Source organism: Panthera tigris, chromosome B3 (genome assembly GCF_018350195.1).
Source record: "Panthera tigris isolate Pti1 chromosome B3, P.tigris_Pti1_mat1.1, whole genome shotgun sequence".
NCBI lineage: Eukaryota > Metazoa > Chordata > Mammalia > Carnivora > Felidae > Panthera > Panthera tigris.
The window spans coordinates 68,752,704-68,774,555 of record NC_056665.1 but is presented as its reverse complement, the minus strand read 5'-3'; the positions used below and the strand labels follow the sequence as shown (position 1 = coordinate 68,774,555).

General features: G+C 42.7%; 1 protein-coding gene across 1 annotated transcript in view; it reads right to left on the bottom strand.

The window, feature by feature from the left end:
- The window catches only part of RYR3 (ryanodine receptor 3), a 524,192-nt gene that overhangs the window by 204,715 nt on the left and 297,625 nt on the right, over positions 1-21,852 (bottom strand). Inside the window, exons 19-24 of the mRNA XM_042989263.1 lie at positions 21,097-21,289; positions 10,030-10,246; positions 4,753-4,857; positions 2,813-2,916; positions 2,463-2,546; positions 624-783 (exon numbers count right to left, since the gene is read on the bottom strand). Coding sequence (XP_042845197.1) covers positions 624-783; positions 2,463-2,546; positions 2,813-2,916; positions 4,753-4,857; positions 10,030-10,246; positions 21,097-21,289 — 863 coding nt within the window. The remainder of the gene's footprint in view (positions 1-623; positions 784-2,462; positions 2,547-2,812; positions 2,917-4,752; positions 4,858-10,029; positions 10,247-21,096; positions 21,290-21,852) is intronic.

Sequence of the window (21,852 nt, the reverse complement as noted above, 5' to 3'; positions counted from 1 at the left end):
GGAGAGTTGGTTTGTCTCTAAACTCCATCTAATTCCTTGCCAGGCCCTGGTTCTGGGGCTGTCTCCTGTGCAAGCCAAGGACTCTGCCCACGAATTGTGGGCAGAGGCTAAGGTAAGGGGCATAGGCTTCTTAGCAGGCTGGTTTGCCCCTCTCCTGAGCTGGGCTCCCCTCCTTTTCACTTTCAGTGGTAGATGCCTGGGACTGACCCAGAAACACTTCTGAGCTGTAATGCTGAATTGTGGAAAGCTTACCTTGGCCTTGGAGAGTGGCATAAAAGCTCAGCTCTCCACAATGCCAACAAAAAAGATAGGGAATGAGGCAAGATGCAGCCAGTGGGCACACACACAGGGAACATGATCGCAAGTGAGCCAGATTAACAAAGGAAAGGTAAGCCTATTCATTTCTACAAAATTGGAATTATGCCTGGAGTTAATGTCAGTGTGACCATTACAAATCCCATCCAGTCCCGTGATTCTATAAATAACGAATGCACTGAGGCATGACGGACAGAGTGCAAGGGCAACTTCCATCTTCCGATCTAATACCCACCAACGCAAAATGGCATTTTGATGGATGATCACATCCCCTAGTTTTTCCAGCAGGCTTACTTAGTACTTCTCACCTGTTGGATGCCATAGGTCCATCCTTGTTTTATTCTGTCTTTGGCCCAAACATTATGTGCATTTTCTGCAAGCTTATCCACCAAAATTTCTTGAGGAGGTAATAGCTTCACATCAGACAAATCCAAAGGGGCTGGCTTGTAGCCATTGGACATCATATAGCTATAAGTAAACAAAACAAAACATATACTTCTATATATACATACACATGTGTGTATATTCCAGATCTTAGACCCATACCAGATTTTAGACCAGCAACACATGGTAAGAATGCTATGAAAATAAGGCTACAGTCTCAGGTTCTACCCTTTGGTAGAATGAATTGTCCAGCTCTATTGCAAGTCCTTAGATGAAGCCCCTAATCCACCACCCTTTTTGCCAATGCACGTCACAGATGACACAAACTGCTGGGCAAAGTGGATCGTCAGTGCAAACCCAGCCTTATTTCTAAGAAAGCTACAAATGAGGGGCTACAAATGCCTGACAAATGAGGGGCACATTGAGTGTGCCGTGGTGTTACCGACAGCTCCTTCAACTCACTTCCAAAACAGAAAGGGTTACAACTGGATTGGCAAGGACAGGACCTTGAGCCAAATGGTTTCTTATAAATTAGTAGAGAATGATCATTCCATCTTAGAAAGCTAAACCTTTACTTTGGGAATTAAACAAAAAATCAGGACATCAGACAATGTGAGAGCTTGAGGTGAACTTCATGGTTTGCTCTTCGGTCCAGGAGCCACAGCCTCAATGGTCTGTAATTTGGTAGATAATGTGAAGATGGGAAAAAGTGGAGTATGAGGCCCGGTAGATGTGTGGCATGAATGGAGAGGACCAGGGTACACGATGGAGTGACTCTCAAGGAGAACAGCTGATCATAGCCACGTAGGAACGGGAGTCTGGAGGCGCTGAAGGCCCCAGGGACACCGAATGCCCAGATCAAAGCCAGAACCTGAATGTGATGACTTATAGACCAGGAACTCCCTCTACACAGTAACTGCTGAGAAGTGTGAGAGGCACGGTCTGCTACAGGCATTAAATACTGCCCCTCATCTACCTTCTTGGGATGCCCGATCTTGGGCAGAGTGAACATGTGCTGGCTGTTGAGCACTGACCCCAGCAGTCTGGTCGGCAGGCTCTGCACCTGGAGTTGCCTCTGAGAGGGAGGCTTAGCAGCTTAGGAGTTTCACAGGGAAGATGGGGAAGAGAAGCATTTGATTAAAGCTGGCATTGCCTTGGCTCCTAAGTAACTGGGACACCTGTGTGTGAATGCACACGCACCCAAGGCTGGTGCACGTGAGGGTGAGCAAGCAGTTGAGCGCAAGAATGTGCCATGAGCGCGTATCTGAATGTGTGAGAACATGTGACTCTCCAGGAATGTACGGGTGAGAGAGAGCATAGGACATAGACAGATTTAGGGGCCGAATTAAATCTTGGCAGAGACAACCGTTTCCACAAAGGAATTATCAGGCTGGCCCAATGCCAGAGGAGTGAGTCTTTTCTGTGGCTACCAACCATTTTTGAGCTCCTGTGCCAACTGCTATTCTTACAGACCGAAGGCTGGGTAACCTTCTGAGTGTCGCACCTCCCGGCTTAGAAGTAACAATAGTAGCGTAGGTCCCAGGCGAAGGAGCAAAAAGCGGGAAAGCTTGGAAACACTCATATTTCAGCAGACTTCTGTCTGGGTTTACCGTACAGTCGAAGTAACTGGGAGAACTGTGCCCTGCCAGTGCAGGCCTGGATCTGGGGCCATCACCTGCCTTTGCCCACGGGCCTCCCATCCTCCCAGTTAAAAAATTCAGACTGAAGCATGAAAGTTTTCGATCATTAAAAAAATCACTTACTTTTTGGGCAACTTGACTTTCTTGAGATCCTCCCCAGCAGCTGGATTAACATGAGCAATGTGGCACCCCAGGGCCAGAAGGGTTCTGTGATGTAGCAGAGGGAGAGGAGAAGGGTCAACTTGCTAAAAGACAGCAAGAACCCTAACCTGCATCTGAGCTGATCAACAACCATGGTGTATGTGTTATTTACTATGCTAAGTCCTTCAGTGGCATGAAGAATCACCATCTCCACTCATTTATCAGAACGCGTCATGTTTTCAAGGCAAGAGACATACCTTTACAGTGTAGTTATAAGGCATTAAATCACCCACTCACTGTTTAGTCCACATTCAATTCGATTCAGCACTCACTTTAAGGTTTCCGTTGACATTTGTAGGTTATAATTCTTCTCAGTTTCAGGCAGCTTTGAAAACTCCACAAGACAGGGGTGTTGTCTTTTATTGTCATCCCGTGTCTAGGTGACAACATAAGAAAAACATAATTTAAGTTTTGACAACAGGCGCTGCCCCGGAAAACAGAAAAGGACACACTTTGAAACATGGCCCAGGCAATCCATATAGGGCAAGACAAACACAGTTATTTGCTGATAGGCAAATAGACCATCTCTCTCTCTAGCAAATGACACACATCGTCCCCAAGTTGCCAGCGGCTTGTGCCCTGTGGATTGTTTCTACTCAAGTGTCTGTGTTCAGAACATACTCTCATAGAGAAACAATTTTACACATGGTAGCCGTGTTCCTGCCTACCCCAAATTCATGGAACCATAATGATGCTGCAGGACAGCATTCTTTATAAGGGACTACACAATCTGTCCAGGAGACACCACTGTCCCAACAGAAATATAAAGTCAGCCACAAATGTGAACCACATTTATAATTTCAAGTTGTCTAGCAGCCACATGAAAAGAGCAAAAATAAACAGGTGAAATTAATCCTAATGATATATTTTAGGAGCACCTACGTGGCTCAATCAGTTAAATATCTGACCCTTGATTTTGGCTCAGGTCATGATCTCATGGGGCTGTGAGTTCGAGCCTGCATTGGGCTCTTGCTGACAGCGCAGAGCCTGCTTGGGATTCTCTCTCTCCTTCTCTCTCTTCCCCTCCCCTGCTAATGTGCACTTTCTCTCTCTCAAAATAAACAAACTTAGAAAAATATTTAACCCACGATAAAAAATATTACCATTTTAGCAAGCCATCAGTATAAGAAATCATTTCTGAGACAGTTTATAGGAGTTTCTCACAGCAAGTCTTCAAAATCCAGTGTATTTTATAACTACAACACATTTCAATTCAGACCAGTCGCATTTCAAGTGCTCAGTAGGCATTTGTGGCTCACGACTATAGTATTGGATAGAACAGATCCAGACATTAACTAATTAAGTCATCCAACAAACATTTGTCAAGTGTCTGCTATGTGGTAGGCACTGAGCTAGACATTAGGAGTTCAGTGGTGAGCCAGGATAGCCCAGGCCCATGAAGAATACAGTCTAACGGAGTAGAGAATAGTAATAAAATAACCATAATAATAAATGTAATATTGCAGCTGTGAGTAGTTCTCTAAAGGAGAGGTCTGTGGTGTTATAAAAGCACACAGCAGAGACGTAGTCATCTAGAAGGAGACTATTTTACGGTAGCTATATCGATACCAGTCAGTGTTAGAGTGCAGGGACCCTTTCAGTAACTAAGCTGGAATGTTCATAATTTGAGGGTGTCAGGGTCATAGGCAGCTTCAGAACTCACCTATCCTTATGCCTTCAGACATGACCTTACACAAATCACCCAACACAAAGTCAGTTTACATCCTCTTTGAAAAATGTTTCCTAGCACAAGAGATTCTGTAACCTGAGTGCCTATTAATCTTAGTGATATGTCTGAAAACAGTATTAAACAAATTCTTATTCAAAACAATGAATCAGCCTCTTTTCGCCCCCCCCCCCACCCCGCCATGAAGAGAGGACAGCTTTTTTCTGAAGAGGAAAAGGGGATGTGAGGATTCTGAAGGAGGCACCTGACAGTGCCTGATATTCCCCGAATGAAGGAAGCCATTTTCAAGTAAGAAGGGAAGTGAACCCCCAGTTCTGTCTTCTCAGAGCTGGCCTCCCCCACACCTAAGCAGTTATGCGCTTAGATAACTGAGTAAAGCTTGGAGCAAAAGCTACACAGAAGGCGGTAAGAAGGAGCAAGTTTGGGCTCATGCGGTTCCCTTCCTCATTCGAGTCTTTCGAGAACCCTCCCCAGGTGACAAGGCAATCCAATCCTCCTCCCCAGCTTGGCCCCTGGAATGCATACCTTGCCAAAAGTCCAGCCAAGCTCTATTTTATTCATTCCCCAAAGTTCGTGGATGTTTTCAGCCAGCCTGTCTCGGATCTTCTCTAGGTGAGGTGGCAAAACCACCTAAAAGGAAAAGGAACAAGTGTGAAATCAGCAGTATACAAACCGGCTGTACTGAAATCTAACATAAAATCTACGGGGATGAGGTGCCGCAGTTGAATTCCCTACACGTCCCCCAGGAGAGGCTGCTTGCAGAGGCTCCTTCCCAAGAGAGGCTGTAGGATTCCAAACCACTCTGCTTGACCCAGATGCTTCCAGAGATTCCTTCCTCTCTGGGCTTCCTTTGTCCATCCCTTCTCAGTCTTCTTTGGAGATATTTGTGTTGTGTGCTCTTGACATGTGAATGCTTCCCTGGGCCTCACCTCCCCTCTCTCTATGCTCTTTCCTTGGGAGATCACACCCAGCCACAGATGATCACTCTTAAGTGCGTATGTCTCCAGCCATGGTCTCTCCTGAAGTTCAGACTTACAGTTTCAGCTGCCTGCAGGATTTTCCCACTAAGTAAACGCAATATACCATTCAAAACTGAAATCATTTCTTTCCTTCAAAACCTTTTCTCTTTCTGTTTTTCTCTTTTTGTTCAGTGGTCCACCATTGCTTCGAGTCTAGAAGTCATCCTAGTGTCTTCCCTCTGGGGTATTACTTGGACCCCCAGCCCCATTGGATCAATCACAAAATCAATCATGTTCATTTTTTCAAATGTAGTTTTCACACCCAGCATGGAGTCCAATGTAGGGTGTGAACTCATGACCCTGAAGATCAAGACCTGAGCTGAAATCAAGAGTAGGACGCTTAGCTGACTGAGCCACACAAATGCCTCTGATCGTGTTCATTTTTGAAGCATCTTTTTGAAAGGCTCCCACCTCTAATCACTCAACCTCATTATTTTCTCTTGGACCATTGCAAGACCCTCACAGTTGATCCCCCCAACTCCTGACCAATCTACCCTCCGCACTGTGACCAGAGTGAAGAGTCTACAACAATAAAATCACATCAAAACACTTCCTGGGTGTCTGCAAGTGTTCCTTGAACTCCTAAGACACAGACTAGATGTGTTAACCAAGCATTGAGTGTCCTCCTTCAGTTTTTCCACCATGTCCTCACAAACACATCCTTGCCAACCTTTGAAATTACTGCAAAAGATCACACTGTTTCACAGTTGTGTCTTTGCATATGCAGTCTTCACCTTTATCCATTTCCCCAATGATACACATAAAATGTGCGCGCACACACACACACACACACACCCCTCTACACCACAGAGCAGATGACAAAGACATTCTCCTAGACCAGGCTCCAGATGGGGGTCTCTGAGCCCTTTTTCCAGCTAGGCTCTATCCTTGGGCCTTGGTCTCAAGACCCCAGTTGGAGAAAATATCTTGCTAAATCAGTTTGGTGAGAATCCACCACCCTTGATAATGGAACAGCCCTCTACCTACTTCCTTGTCTGATGGAATTTCCTTCTCCCTCACCATCCTCCAGGTGGTATCAGATCACTCTGGCCTGCCTACAGACAGAATCCCGGGAGGTCAGTTTAATAAGAATCCATCCCAACCGCTGATGCTTCTCTTAGTAATTTCTCTTCCATTGGCTTTCACCATCTCCCCATCTTGCTCTCCTTGGCGTTAAAGCCCCAGTTGTTCTTGTATTCAGAACCGAGCCCAGATCTACACTGGAGATCCTCTTCCCCTATTTATGTAGCTCCTAACTAAAATCTGTTTTTACTGCTGTAACTGCTGTCCAGCTCTGGTTTTAATCCCCACACCCTCAATATCCATCCTTCTCAATTTAGCTCAAACGTCCCACCTTTGGGAAGTCTTCCCCAGTTACCTTCACGGAGAGTTTCTCTGTATTTTCCTGGCACTTTGCTCATATCTCTCCACAAAGGTCATACAACTGGGGGCCCAAGTTTTTTCTTTCCTTCCTCCTATGTTTTAAAATTTACTATTACTGCTTCTGCAGCAATAATAGGTCTTATTCCCACGTTTATCCATTGACAACTTTTAAGCAATGGGAGATTTCATATAAAAATTCAGGTATCTAGTTTGCTTGGAAGATCACAAACACTGGACCCACACTTTTGCCTGGTAACCATCAGCTGGAGCTGAGAAGCAGTTTCTGAGGGCTTGTGCACTTGACATACTTCACTTCTGTATCACCTGCCTGGCCCTTGCAATGCCCCCTCTATGACAATGGTTATTAGTATTTCCACTATTTACAAAAATCCTGATTTTTTTTTTTTTCTTTTGAGGCATGGTAGCTTCTGGATAAAAATTGCTTTTGGTAGGGGTGCCTGGGTGGCTCAGTCGGTTGAGCGTCCGACTTCAGCTCAGGTCACGATCTTGCGGTCTGTGAGTTCGAGCCCCGCGTCAGGCTCTGGTCTGATGGCCCAGAGCCTGGAGCCTGCTTCCGATTCTGTGTCTCCCTCTCTCTCTGCCCCTCCCCCGTTCATGCTCTGTCTCTCTCTGTCTCAAAAATAAATAAATGTTAAAAAAAAAAATTAAAAAAAAATTGCTTTTGGTAAAAAAAAAAAAACGTGTATCAAGTAAGTGATGTATATGAGATCATGGAGGAAAATTACAGTAACATATTTAAACTATTGTGTTATAATCACTATTTGACTTTCAACTAAAGCCATTAAAAAATCAACTTAATGCAATTATAAAAAGGGCAACATTCTTAAGTGGCATGATGTTTCAATAAGGAACAAAATGGGGAAAATTATTAGCCAGCAAATTATAACTGTATTTGGGCTTTGTTGGTAAACCCAGAGAATCTGTTTAAACTAGGTTTTCCTTAGGAGATCATGGACTGCAAAGGGATTTCCATGTGGGAGGAACCAATGTGGGAGACAGTGTGGAACAAGGCCTCCACAAGTAACCCCAAATCATAGTTTCAGTGACCTCAATTGGTTACTACCTGGGGCAGAGTAATGCTGGCTTGCTAACTGCCTTAGGGTGTCTGGGGCTGGGCTGCCTGGAGTTGGACTCCTTTTTGCCTGGGTTCAGCCAGGGGCTGGGGTGCTTCAAGCCCTGGGTACTGTTAGTGCCTCAGGACAGGGCTCCAGTCAGCAATATTTGGTCTACAAACTGGTTACCATGCTCCAGGGAAAATGGAGTTGACTATCCATACATATGTTTAACTTCCTCTTTGATAATAATTTCATAGAATAGTAGGTTCTAAAAAATTAGAAGGTCTCCTTCGAGATAATAAATTGTACCTTTCCAAAGAGAACTTCCCTATTATTTGATTTCCTGGGAACAAGTCCCTAGTTCCAAGGTCCATACAAATTCAATTTTGGGTCCTGACATCAAAGGTTTTTCTGGCCTGTTGATTTGTCTGCGATCTGCAATTTTCAAATCTTCAGTTCTGCACGTTTAGACACTCTTTCCACTCTTTGGTCAAGCCCTCCTTCCCACCCTCATCAAAACACCCCCCCCCCCTTTTTTTGAGGCCCGCTTCTTCCAGGAAGCCCTTCCTACCACACATTTCTGATTATTTAGTGAGGGGTGGCACAGACAAGTAGGTACCACGTTCATGCTCTTTCCTCACTTGGGCCCTAGTGGCCTTGCATCCATGCAAAAGCTAGTTTCGTTCTTTGGCCCTCAGGCTTTGTATCTAGATTACATAGGAACCAGAGGATCTGATTTCTAGGATCATCTCTGGCTCACAAACTCCTCCCCAGTTTCCCATCAACCTTCTCAACGCCAACTACTTTCAAGGTGCCGCACCAGGCTCTGTGAAGCAGGCAGAGAAATGCTGCTTTACAGTAATTTTTATGGGAATTCACACATGGGAATTTGCTGCAGGAGGTAAGAAGCAAATTCACCAACATGCGCGCATAGCTGAATGTAATAGGGTCACATAAATATTATGGGAAAATAACATGCTGGAGACCTTCTACAGGTCAAAAGAGCTATATTTCCAAAAACTACTAACCCCTTGTGCCTCAGAGACAAGACCCCATTGCATTTATTTTTCCCTAACAATGAGAATAGTGATTTGAATAGCACCAGTGTGGAGGAAATACTCAAAGCTGTTGTTTATGCCCCGTGTCATAAGCTTGTGAGTGTGTCCCTCTCAAAAGAGGCCCTGGAAAGGCAAAGAAAATGTCCGTTTATCAGCACCTTCCCCTCATATATACCACCTCATTTCTTTCAGTTTTATCTCCAACTCTTCTCCTACACACTCCGCCTCCTCCAAGTATCCAGCCACAAGAGAATATTTATCACCACCTCTGTTGTTTTGAAGTTTAAATTCCAGTTAACAGCATAATATTAGTTTCAGGTGTACAATACAATGATTCAACACTTCCACACAACACCTGGTGCTCACCCCAAGTGTAAGCCTTAATCCCCATTACCTATTTAACCCATCCCGCACCCACCTCTCCTCTAGTGACCATCAGTTTGTTCTATGTAGTTAAGAATTTGGTTCTTGGTTTGCCTTTCTCTTTTTCCCCCTTCGCTCATTTGTTTTCTTCATTTCCATGTATGAGGAAGATCATACGGTATTTGTCTTTCTCTGACTTATTTACCTTAGCATAATACTCTCTAGCTCCATCCAGCCGTCCAAATGGCAAGATTTCATTATTTTTATGGCTGAGTAATGTCCCATAATTTGGCTCTTATAGACAATGCTGCTATCAACATCAGGGTGCATGTACCCCTTTGAATTAGCATTTTGGCATCCTTTGGGTAAATATCTAGTAGTGCAATTGCTGGGTGGTAGGGTAGCTCTCCACCTGTCCCTACTTTCTGTTTCTACTTCTAGACCCTTACCCTATTCCTGTTACTTCACCTCTGCATCCCTCCCCATTTAAGCTTAATAAAGGCCCTGGTTGAATTCTAGCCTAACTAGACTTCTAGAAATATTCTAGCCTAACAGGTGTCTCTAGCACTTACTTGTGCATACTGTTCATTTTGCATTTATTACATTCAGGCTTAAAAAATAGCACATTTGCTTTTTACCTCCTTAAGTGGGTTGTGAATTCCCAGAGAATACTGCATATTTGCACCTGTACCTCACAGGGCCTTGCATGTAGCAAGTGATCAACTTGTCTGGGAAATCCTGAAAGAGCTCAACGTATGCATATGGTGGAAACATGAAAAACAACAGTTGTTCACATCACATGATAATAAAACTGAATGCATGACAGGAATGGTTCAGAGGCAACAGAGAGAGAAGGATTTAGCCCTAGGATTTCATCTGCCTGGGTTGCCTGCTCAAACTTACCTGACTGGTGTCTATGGGGCATGGGATGAAAGAGGCTTGAGAGAGGAACTGGGTGGTACCCAACAGATCTCTAACTCCTTCAGCATCGCGTTTATATTCTTTGACGGGCTCCAATCTCATCTTTTCTTTTGGCAGTAAGGCTTCATAGCAAGGGGCATAGCCAGAGGGAGGCAGGAACTTAAATTCTCCATGACGTCCACCCATCAAAAAACGCACTCTGTACCATTTGGAAAGACCAGGAAGAGAGAGGTTAAAAAGAGAAATCCCAGCCTCGATAAGAGAACATTCAAGATGAACTACCCGTCCCCCGTCCCCAGCAATTATTTTGTGGGAAAGTGCCTGAACTCCGATTCAGTACAACGAACATCCTGAAGTATGCAATAAAGCATTGGGGAAAACTCTCAGTCTATGATCCTCAGGTGACCCATGTCAGCTAAGTTCTTAAAAAAGTTAATTCATACATAAATATCACTAGACTTTAAAAATTACGTTTTTCCTGGAGTGCCTGAGTGGCTCAGTTGGTTAAGCATCCAACTCTTGATTTCAGCTCAGGTCACGATCTTGCAGTCATGGGTCTGAGCCCTACATCAGGCTCCAAATTGAGCTGAGCATGGAGTCTGCTGAAGATTCTCTTTCTCACTCTCTCTCTGCCCCTGCTCATTTACTCTTTAAAATAAATAATGTTTTTCTTTACCCTAGTAGACAAATCATCATTATAAATATTATTACTAGACTATTGAAAAGAGTAGCAGTGATGAGAAGGACATTATTCTCTGACAAGATCATGTTAAAACTACAGCATGAGGACTTCAAATCTTTTTACTTGAGGGACATTACTCACACATCAATTTTTAAGATGCAGGCAAAAGATGAATGCCAGAATATTAAGCACAAATGGTATATATGCCAAGTGATACCCTGCAGAGGCTGCAGTTCCCCTAAACAGCCATACGAGGGCGACTCTGAAGAAGCAACAGCAGGCGGTCAGAGCCATAGGCAGCCAAATAGGTATGAAGTGTTTGCGCACTAGGGTACCAGTGCCTTTCTCAGGGGCACCACCACCCTGCTGGCATCCAGGCCTGACACTCTAGTCCACTCCAGCAGTGCCTACAGAGACCTCCCAGAAGGGGGAGAGGCACTTGGGGGCTCACAGTGATGCAGGCACTAAATTTCCAGTATACTGAAGTCTTTCAATATGTTAATTCAGCATCTGGTTGCATTTCAGCCATATATATATATATATATATATATATATATATATATATTCGGTTAGGGTTATAGGTACACCCCAAAGCTATCCCTGCAAAGAGGAGAGGGTGAAAGTGAACTATTTCAAAACGATACTTTATATTCTCCTAGGTTTGTAACAAGAAAGAGAGCTTTTGCAGATCAACTTTAACTTAATGAGAAAATATAACCACAGTTTTAAGTAATTAAAACATGATGGGGCGCCTGGGTGGCTCAGTCGGTTAAGCGGCCGACTTCGGCTCAGGTCATGATCCCGTGGTCCGTGAGTTCGAGCCCTGCATCAGGCTCTGTGCTGACAGCTCAGAGCCTGGAGCCTGTTTCAGATTCTGTGTAGCCCTCTCTCTGACCCTCCCCTGTTCATGCTCTGTCTCTCCCTGTCTCAAAAATAAATAAAAAGTTAAAAAAAATTAAAAAAAAAACATGAAAAGATATGTAGCCCTGCAGGGTCAACACTAATATCACACAGGAAAAATCAGTATATACACATAGCCTCTGCATGCAACCCTCACACCCTCTTCCCTCCATTTAACAACGAGTGATCGAACCCATGTGACTTGCTGTTCTTTGCACTGGAGACTTGGCAACAAACAAAGACTACAGTGTCCCTGGTGTCACAGAACAGGGATCCAACTAGAAAAACAGTCATAATTACTGATTGGGAGATATCAAGGAAGGAATAAAGAGGGCGATGTGAAATAACTCAGGAAAGAGGGGAGGCTCCTAGACTGGAGTCAAGGAAGGCCTCTCTGAGGAAGAAACATGAGTTAACCCTGTGGACTAAAGAGGAGCTAAGGAGTTTAAAATCAGGAAGAGCATTCTAGGCAGAGGCATGACATGTGCCAAGGTCCTGAGGCAGGAAAGAGCTTGGGTGCAGAGCCCAAGGGGCATGAGGTGAGGTGGGAGGGTGCGGTGCTAGATCAGGTAGGGTCTGTGAGTCATGGCAAGAAGATGAGATTGTATTCCAGGCAGGAAACTTCTGAAAGACTTTAAGAAGAAATACAAGACTCTTCTAGCTGCTGTATGTGGACAGGTTAGCAGACCATTTAGCGAGTATTTGGAGGCACCAGACACCCAACTAGTCATGGTGGGAGGTGAGGATAATCGGTTGAGCCAATGTGATGATGGACAAAATGGAAAGCAAAAGCCAGATCCCATTTTTGCTTTGGAATGAGGATAGTTCGGGACTGCTGAGGGAGTGAGGGCATGTTTGCAGGGGGCTGAGATATGTGGCGAAGGGTTATGACCTAGCAAAGCCCTCACAGCAAGACTCTCCACCAGGCCTCACTTTCTTTAACTAGAATGTTCTGGTAGGGCAGCCTTGCAAGAGAGTCTCAGTGTTGGCTGAGTAATCATGACTGTGGAAATAGCCTAATTATGAAACTGGAAAATAAAACTCTTTCCAAGTGGGAGACATTAAAGTTTTTTTTTCCTTCCCAATACAAACAAATTCTTTATCCAAATAGCATTTTAAACAATGCTGTTTTAAAATTAATTATAGAAATCATAGGACATCTCCCACTTTCCCATTTTCAAGTACTAAACAATGATATAGAATTAGAACCACAATTGTCCCTTGTGGATGTTCCTACATTAAACGTTACGTAACGGGGCATGCTATATGGGTATTAAGAATATGAACGATGACATTAAGACAAAATTGAGTCATTAGCCTGAAATGTTACTAATTTAGTGAACCTTCAGGAAATAATGACTAAGCCTTGAAATTATTGGTTGAGAACTTCCCGATTCAACTGAAACACAGCAGATTGTGTTACTGACATATTGAAACTGTGGGATAGAACTAGAGCTTTTTGAGCAAAAAAGAGAGTGTAGGACATTTTTTTTTTTGCCTCCCTCTTCTCCTTGAGCATCCTTCCTGTGAGAAGCTGAATGCCCAGGAGCTTGTACAGCAAGGGTATGAGTATTCTTTGTTACTCACTAGTGAATAGATTCCAAGAACAAGTAAATGATCTCCTATGAGGTCTTCTGGCTGGACTTAATTATTCATGAGCTGTCTTGCCAGCTCTGTTTAGTGTTAAAATTTCTCTTACATTTTAAAATCTGCCATCATCTTCTGGATAGAGAGCAAATCAAGAAAGCACAGAGAACATAAGGAAAACCATCATTTCTGGTTTTATACTCCGTTATTAAAAAGAGAATAATTTGGTTATAAATCTTCATCTCATCTCCTCTGATGGCCACAAAAACAGTAAAAGGAAAAATGTACATAACCAGAAATTAGTGTGTACTGTTCACTGAAGCATTTGTCTCCAAACGTCATTTCCACTGTCATCAGTGGGTGGAAGGAGTGGTCCTGGGTTGCTTCCAAAGACCTGCCAGACAGAAGCCCTGCTCTCCAGCAGGGACTGGACAAGACCTGTGCCAGGTACACCCGCGGTCCGTGGCTCCTTCCCTCACTACCCGCAGTGCCTGGGAAGGGCTCCAACAAACGAGCATTAATAGTGGTGGTCCTCCTCATACCTCTCTCCGTGAGATCCAGACTGACCACGTCCAAGGAAATACCCAGAGATAAAATGCAGGGTTGAAGGGGATAATCAAAAGAAATACCTGCAACCCACTTTAATTATCTGAAGATATTAAAATGGGATTCCCCCTCTTAGAGTTTTAGCAGAGGTCCCAAAGGCAGATAAATCAGAGGATGCCAGTATTTTCACATCCTGAAGTGAGATGCTGGATCCACTACGAAGATCCATCCAAAAAGTTATGAAACAAATGCAGCTGTAGTCTACCAGGTGCCTGCACCCTGATAAGAAAGGTAAAGAATTCATTTGGAGAGAACTGTCAGGGAGAAAAGGCAGGGAGTTCTCTCCTATCTGAAGTCAAATGAAGAGTGCTGTAAGAACTATTCAGAAGCTTTCAAGTGCCCCCCCGGAATCTAGTGAGGGACATGTTTGCCCGGTGACAGGCAGAGAGGGAGACAGAGAGTGAGAGAGAGCACGAGCGGGAGAGTGAGCGAGCGAGAGTTGACCTCAAGGGAAAGAGCTCCCTTCTGCTCAGGGCGGGGCCAAGAACTGTGTTCCTGGAAGGCCAGACTCCACAAATGAGTCAGCTGTCAGCCATCTCAAAAGGAAGTATGCCCCGAGAGGCAAATGACTGATCAGAGATCAGAAAGGAGGTGAGCAGGGGAGGTGGGAGGCCCCGTGTGCGGGGAGGGAAACGTATGTAGAGTAGGGCTTGGGGTCAGCCAGAAGCAAGCAGCCAGCACAGATGGTGAAGCCTGTGTAAAAAGAACTGCAGGGAGATGCTTCGAGATGCTCCAGGCTGAGGCTCCAAGGAGACCACAAAGGCCTCAAACATCAACTGCATACAAATCTGAGTTACCTTCTAGCCAAATAGATGGAATTTTCATATGGCCGAGAAGACTGTTCTTATTCTTAAAAGGGGCAATAAAGGTTACAGAATGGGCAGAAGGGCTTATCCAGGGCCAGAAGTCCAGAGCATGGATGTAGAGGGTAGCAAGAAAACAACAGAGTGACAAATAACTAGTCTATTTCTTTTCATAAATCTGGCATGTGGCGCTGAAGGTTTATCATTTAAATCCTTTTTCCAATTAGGATGTAAATCTCTCTTCTCTAGGTGTTATTCTTCCCTGCTTCTTGGGTTCCACTGAATCTCCCAGCCTCAGAAAATGTTAAATTTAAAAATAAAAAGGTAATTTGAGAATTGAGTTCATTCAGATTCATTCTTCTTGATCCTTGGATTTTTCTCTACATTAATGGATTTTCAAATCAACTTAATTAATCAATTTAATCTCTTTGACTAAAGCACCTGTTATCTTCTGGAATTCTTCCTAGAACTCAGGACATTCCATCAGCTCTTAAAGGTGGTTTTCCTCCTAAAGTGATTAGAGTAAGCGGGTCCTTAGATTCTTCTGCCTCCGACATGAGCAAAAGCTTCCATAATAGTCTCCAGGGAGTACTGAGATTTTTGGGAGATGTGGGGGAATTTTTTATTTACTTGACTGATTTTGAAAACAGAGAAAATTGTATTGAAAAATCCCTGCTAGCATTTTCAATTCAGCCTTTTGAGATTTAGACATTGTGGCTTTCCCATTTGCAGAAGGGACCAGACTACCTATTACAAGTTCCCAGATTCGAAAGACGGATCCACAAATAAAAACAACACAGTAAAAATCAAGACACGGCTTTGTTATGCTCCAGAAGGATGACTAGGTTTCCTTATCCACGGCTTACTAGCAAACGTGTGACGTCACTTGAGTCTCTCTTCCTGAATATCTCATTACTCTCATCTGCTAGTGAAGCTCTCCCAGACAGCGGGGAAGGTGTTCCAAAGAAGAAAAGGATACAGGCTGTGGTTAAGAGGACAAAGAATTAATGAGCTTTGGCTGACCTGAATTCAACTCCTAAGTCGTGATTCATAACCGCATCCTCTCACTAAGACGGGAAAACAATCTGAGTTATGTATGTTCCCACATTCATCTTTCCTTCTGGCCAGTGTTTGATGAAAGCCCAGGGCAATCATCATGTTCTCCACAGAAGTATATTTATCTCAGTAATAATTTCCACAGCATTGACCACAGCAAGCTGGAAATAGCTAAGCTGTTGGTTACCTGAATTTTAGCCAAGGCTGGTGGATACCAACAGAAAACAAACAGCAACCACAAATACCAACCACCTTTGGATATTGTTGCTTTTATAAATTAGCAAGGGCCGGTAACAGAGCTATGTCAGACCGTTAAAATAGATCTCTGGGAAGTTTAACTATGTCTATAAAACATATTCTACTACAGCGATGAACTCATCCATTTTCTGAGAAACAAAAAGTATCACCCAAATCACGATATCACTATATGTTTCACTATACGTCGTGGCTTCCGCGTCATGTTCTCCACTTGCTTCACGCCATGACGCCATATTGCAGGGAGAGACTGCCTTTCAATGAGGGCTTGCTGGCATTTAAGTAAGTCAACCTTTTGGGTGGTCTGCAAGGTACACATGCCTCATCCTAAATTCTGTCCTATAACAAACTGTGTTGTCACACTAAGGGCCTACTGCATGGATAGTATCCACACACAAACCCCACGGAGAAGAAACCTAAGGAGGCACATTCATAATAGTTAGAAAAGAGAGCACATATTGATTTGTGGATTTTGTTAGTAATTACTCATGCTGCCTTTGACTTCACTGTGGATAAATCTAATTGAAAAAGATTTTTTGCTCTTCAGTGACTGCTTACAGGGACATCTTAATCAGGTATTATTAACAACATAGTTTGTAACTATACAAATAATTATGGGGTCACAAATTCATGACTGTGACCTCAGTAAAGACCAGTGAATAGGAGGAAATGGGGCTGTAAAAGAGAAATCGAATTTACAAGCCACACCAAAGTTGAAAATAAACATGAGAGACAATTCTGAATGCTTCTATGACAGGAGAAGGACCTCTTTCTAGAATGGCATAATCTTGTACCCTGCTGGAAGAGACACAATACAACCAAGCAAGTATTCTACTTACTATATTGGTAAAATAGTAATTTCAATTGTCATAAATAAACACACACACACACACACACACACACACACACACACACATTTTATAGGAGAAACAAAGTTTTGTTCTTGTAGTTTTTGAATTTACATTGTGGGGAGTAGTATGATCCTTCAACACGTAGCACTGCTTTCAGTGGGTCTCAGCATTTCTGTTCTGCCTTCCTCACCTTGACCACTCACGATGGAACTTGGCACAGGACCGAGGACCAGAGGACTCAGTCGCCTAATCAACTGTGTTATTCAACATATTTAATTTCAGTGAGATACTTTAATTAATTTGGAATTAACATCTTGGTTTCTCTCTCGCTTTCTGCACAGCCGAGTGAAAGTAGTATAGAGAGACTTCTGGGTTTCAGCACCAAATCCTAGTTTACCAGTTGATGTAAGAGTAAGTACTCGTATACTGATCCTCTTTGCTCACAAATAAAAATCAGTCCATTGGCTACTCTTCAACACAAGACCAGCACTGGGAATGACTGAAGACATCATATAAGGGGCTGAATGTACTTCAGTAAAATGTATTTCCCAAATGTGCAGGCAATTCCATCTCTCTTCAGATCATATTATGTTCTGAGAACCAAAGACAGGAATATATCAGAGGTGACATTTTCCTGAGAGAAAGGAGGCCTGAAAGACATCAAGTCCCAGTCATTAGCTTACCACTAATTCAGGTGCTTTAAGCAAGAGGCTTTCATAGCTAAGGTAACAACTTTTCAAATCAACACATCTGGACCCTTCAGTTTCTTAAATTCTCTTACCAGTTTTGTGCCTTATAAATGGGTTAGACAACTCATTTTTCCTATCCTGGAACTTTGCTTCTCTTTTTCCTGGGCACTCAGAAGGCCGCATGCCCTGCTGTCCCAGACAGGAGATGCTAGAACCATCTTCTACATGTGGATACGGTGGAGTCGCCCATTTCTTTACCTGCCAGCTGCAGTTCTTTGCCAAGAGATTTCAGTTTAAGTCCTCACCAATAAATAAATAAATAAATAAATAAATAAATAAATAAATAAATAAATTCACACACTTAAAAATCCTATCTCATTTCTCTGAAGGAGACTGGATGGATGAGTTCATGATTAAAAATCATTAGGCAACATACAAGATTGGATGTACTGATCTCTAAACACAAACTACTTAGATACCATTAAGCCGGCACACTAAAAAAGATCCTTTTCTCCAGAGATCTGACTTCTAGCTAAGCCCTTGTCTCAGATGAGATGCTTGAGAAGTAGGTGTACTTGCCTTGAAAATAAGTAAAACCCAGCGAGTGGGATGTGGTCAAAACCAACAGAGAAGGGAAGGGCAGTGATGCTGGCTGACCAAGGCCATTAGCTACCTAGGCCAGCGTGGTCCTGAGAAGTGACTGCTCAGAGTGATCTTGTTTCTCTGAAGAAGGTACTGAGTCAACAGGTGGATGACCCAAACGCTGTTACATCATATGTAGATTTCTGCTCATTCTCTTTCTTCCTGGGCAATCAAGTGGGGAGGATGTACAGTGGAACATGTGCTGGTTCTCCCCCGACTGCCAGGGGTCTCTGTTCCAATCAGTTCTCTTTGGGCTTACAGTGTCTCTGTCTTTCAATAATGCTCCTGGTTTTCTAAATGCTTCTTATGGATATCAACGAAGAATGGGATGTTATGCCACGCTTAAAACGGGAGAACTGGAATGAAATTCTAATGGGTATGTCCTCAGCAGACAGAAACACAGATAAAGAACTCACAACTCTAGAATACAGTCCCTGGGGCAGACACAAGATTCGTTGGCTTCCAACAGTGCTGAGTAGATTTGCAGCCCTAGTAAGGTTTTACTATCATTGTTCTCCTTTTGTTAAAAGAATCTCAAACAATGGTAATGTTTAATTTAAATTTATTATATCCATCGACATCAACATGTTTATAAATATATATATGTATTGAATACTGTATCACTATGTGTGCAAACATACATTAGCTTAAGTGTATGTTGCATATCTATATATGTGTATACATACCATGTGTATTTGCATATCTGTGTCAAATTCCCAAGGTTCAATATCATTTCCAAAGGATAATTCTTTATTTCTAAATTATTTAACTGAAACAGAACTGAAATTTCATCCTCTATTAGAAAAATATATCAGCATGTCTTGCTTTATCAGTCTACCTGAGGTGCTGAGGACTATCACAGTGCTATCACTTTGGAAATCCATCCCTCAGATGCTCGCAGCTCTGAGATGGCATCTTTGTGGTCCAAGCTCGAAGTGTCTGCTCTCTACAACTCCCCTCCTTTTATGGCCCTTTCCAAGGGCTTCAATGGAAACCAGTTTGATTCTTACTGTGTTGATTCTAGTTTTCCACTCATTCTATTGTAATCTCCTTAATAAGCAGGGATCGAGAATGATTAAGAAAATCTTGGGGAAGAAGAGTCACAATGGGGTCTGTCTTGTCTTGACATTAAAATATATTGTCAGACTAAAATAATTAATACAGCATCCAACTGGTATAAGGAAAGGGGCAGAGCAACAAACACACTAGTTAGCCATAGTATGTAGAAAACAGCTTGTATAGTATAAATTCAATTTAGTGTAAAAATATTCGGATGTATGAATAAAAAGGTAATAGGGTTGTCTCCAGGTTGTGCAATTTTGGGTTCTTGGTTATTTCCTTGATTTACATTATTTTTGTAAAAGGGAAAAACAAAGAAACGACAGGAAAATAAAGCTAAGTGTGAAAATGTAAATCGTAAACTCGGAAAAAAGATTTGAAACGAATAAGGCAGTATTTTAAATAGTCTTAACATACAAAACATTGAAATTCATACCTGATAGGCAAAGAACATAAAAAATATTGGGTTGAAATACTATCTAAGAACCGTAAGCATTAAAAATGCTTAACCACACAAGTAATCAAATAAATAGAAAATTAAAACTTTAAGTTACAATTTTCTCAAATTAGCAAAGATTAAAAATAACCCATAACAGTAAAAGTTAATGAAGACTCAATCAGTTGGGCTTTCCCATATGTTGCTTTAAATGATACTACAAGGCCCAAATCCTTTATCTGAAATCTGGAGTTGTGTTTCAGACTTTAGAATTCTTTAGATTTTAAAGAAAGTATACATATTATGTATTAAATACAACCTCTAGACAGGTGAGGGGCTGTACCCCTTAATCAAACACATTAATATTTCTAGAGTTAAGCTTGTAAATATTCAAAAGAAGAGGAATAAATGAAAGATTAAAAGCAACCTCATTTCTGTTGATGACAGTTTTGACAACAAAATGAGTTTAGGTCAGACTCTGTGGTGAAATGAGTTATGAAAAAATTCATGGGCTTCAGAACTGAGCCACCCAGGCACCCCTACAAATTTAGACTTTAAAAACTTCATAGCTTTTGACCTACTTCTAGGAAGAACTTAACAGATATGCAGACAAAAGAGTTATGCTCAAGGATGTCCATCATAATTTTATTTATAAAGATAAAAATGGAATTAGCACAAAAGTCTAACAATAAAGTAATGGCTATATTATGGGACAACCAAATAAAAGGATATTATATGGCTATAAAAATTGTTTTTGAGGAGGATCCTTAAGGAGTCAGGAAAAGGCTCATTATGTATGGCTGAATGGAAACTAAGGAAGACATAAAACTTCATATTGAGTGTGATGTCAATTAACAAAGCCTCATGGGGTGCCTGGGTGACGCAGTCAGTTGAGCGTCTAGCTCTTGATTTTGGCTCAGGTAACAATCCCAAAGTTGTGGGATCGAGCCCCACGTTGGGCTCCGTGCTGAGCGTGTAGCATGCTTAAGATTCTCTCTCTGCCCCTCTCTCCTGCTCACGTTCTCTCTCAAAAAAAAAAAAAAGAAAGAAAAAGAAAAAAAAACCTCCCAAAATGTGTAGAATAAAAGACTTGAAACTAATAGCAGAGATTATAGTTACACGTTGGGATTGTGACGTTGTTTTATTTAGAACTGTATCTTATAAATTTTTAATAATGAGGATGTCATTTTTAAAACAATTATTAAAACAAGCATCTACATAAGATTGATGTTATTCATCTTCTTATTTGAAGACATTACAAAACCCTTGGTGGTAGGTAGGTATTCAATGACTATCTACGGAGTCAGTGATTCTGGATTGCTCTCCTGCTTTCACCATCATTTTGGCGGGGGAGGGGGGGTGGGGGGGCAGTCTGGCTTATGGTGTGGAAGTCGTAAGGGACACTCCCTTGCTCCCTGGCTCACACGAGTGGTGGGGAGGTGGGCTAACAGCCACTCGCCATGAAATCACAGCCATCACTTACTTGACACCTGCTGAGAAGCTCACCACAGGGAAGAAGAGCCCATCTGTGTTGAAGTTCTCAAACATCCCCTGCACAGGCTGCCCGTTGATGCGGAAAGAGATGCTGGGCACCCCGAGGTCGAGGCAACAGCTTACCACGTCGTCTGATCTCAGGAGGTGCTGGTTGATGGAGGCCACGGCTCTGGGTATGCGGCCTGGTGAGCAAAGAACAAGAAGGCGTTGTGGGACTCTAGAGAAGGCTCTCACAGTGGGAGGTGGGGAGGTATGATGGCACACAGGAGGTCTGGATATGCTCCTGCATTTGCAATTCAACTTGGCTTTCCCAGTGTGAGGGGAGCAGTGAGAAATGATTTCCGGAGCTTGTGAGTGGGCAGCCCAAAACGAGAGGAGTCTCAGAGGAAACTGAAACTGCCAGGAATGAGAACAAACATGAATTCAACCCCCTCACTGTGTGTTCAGATTCTGGCCCGGTGTCTGAATTCACGAACAGATTGCTTTGCTGGTTGTGGGTCCTGCAGTGTGAGGGCGCGTGTGTGCGTGGGTTTACTCTCAGATGCCCAAAGATCTTGCCCTCTTCCATTTCCTGTAAAAGATATGGCCACTCTGGCACTGGACGCAGGAGCCATCAAAGTGAGTAACAGCAAGGTCATCCAGCCATTAAACTATGCAGCATAGTTTACTTGTTCTAAAGAATTCTATTAGTTCATATAAGCAGTGAAACAGAGGGTTAGTTGTACACTGTGTTGATGATTTTTGT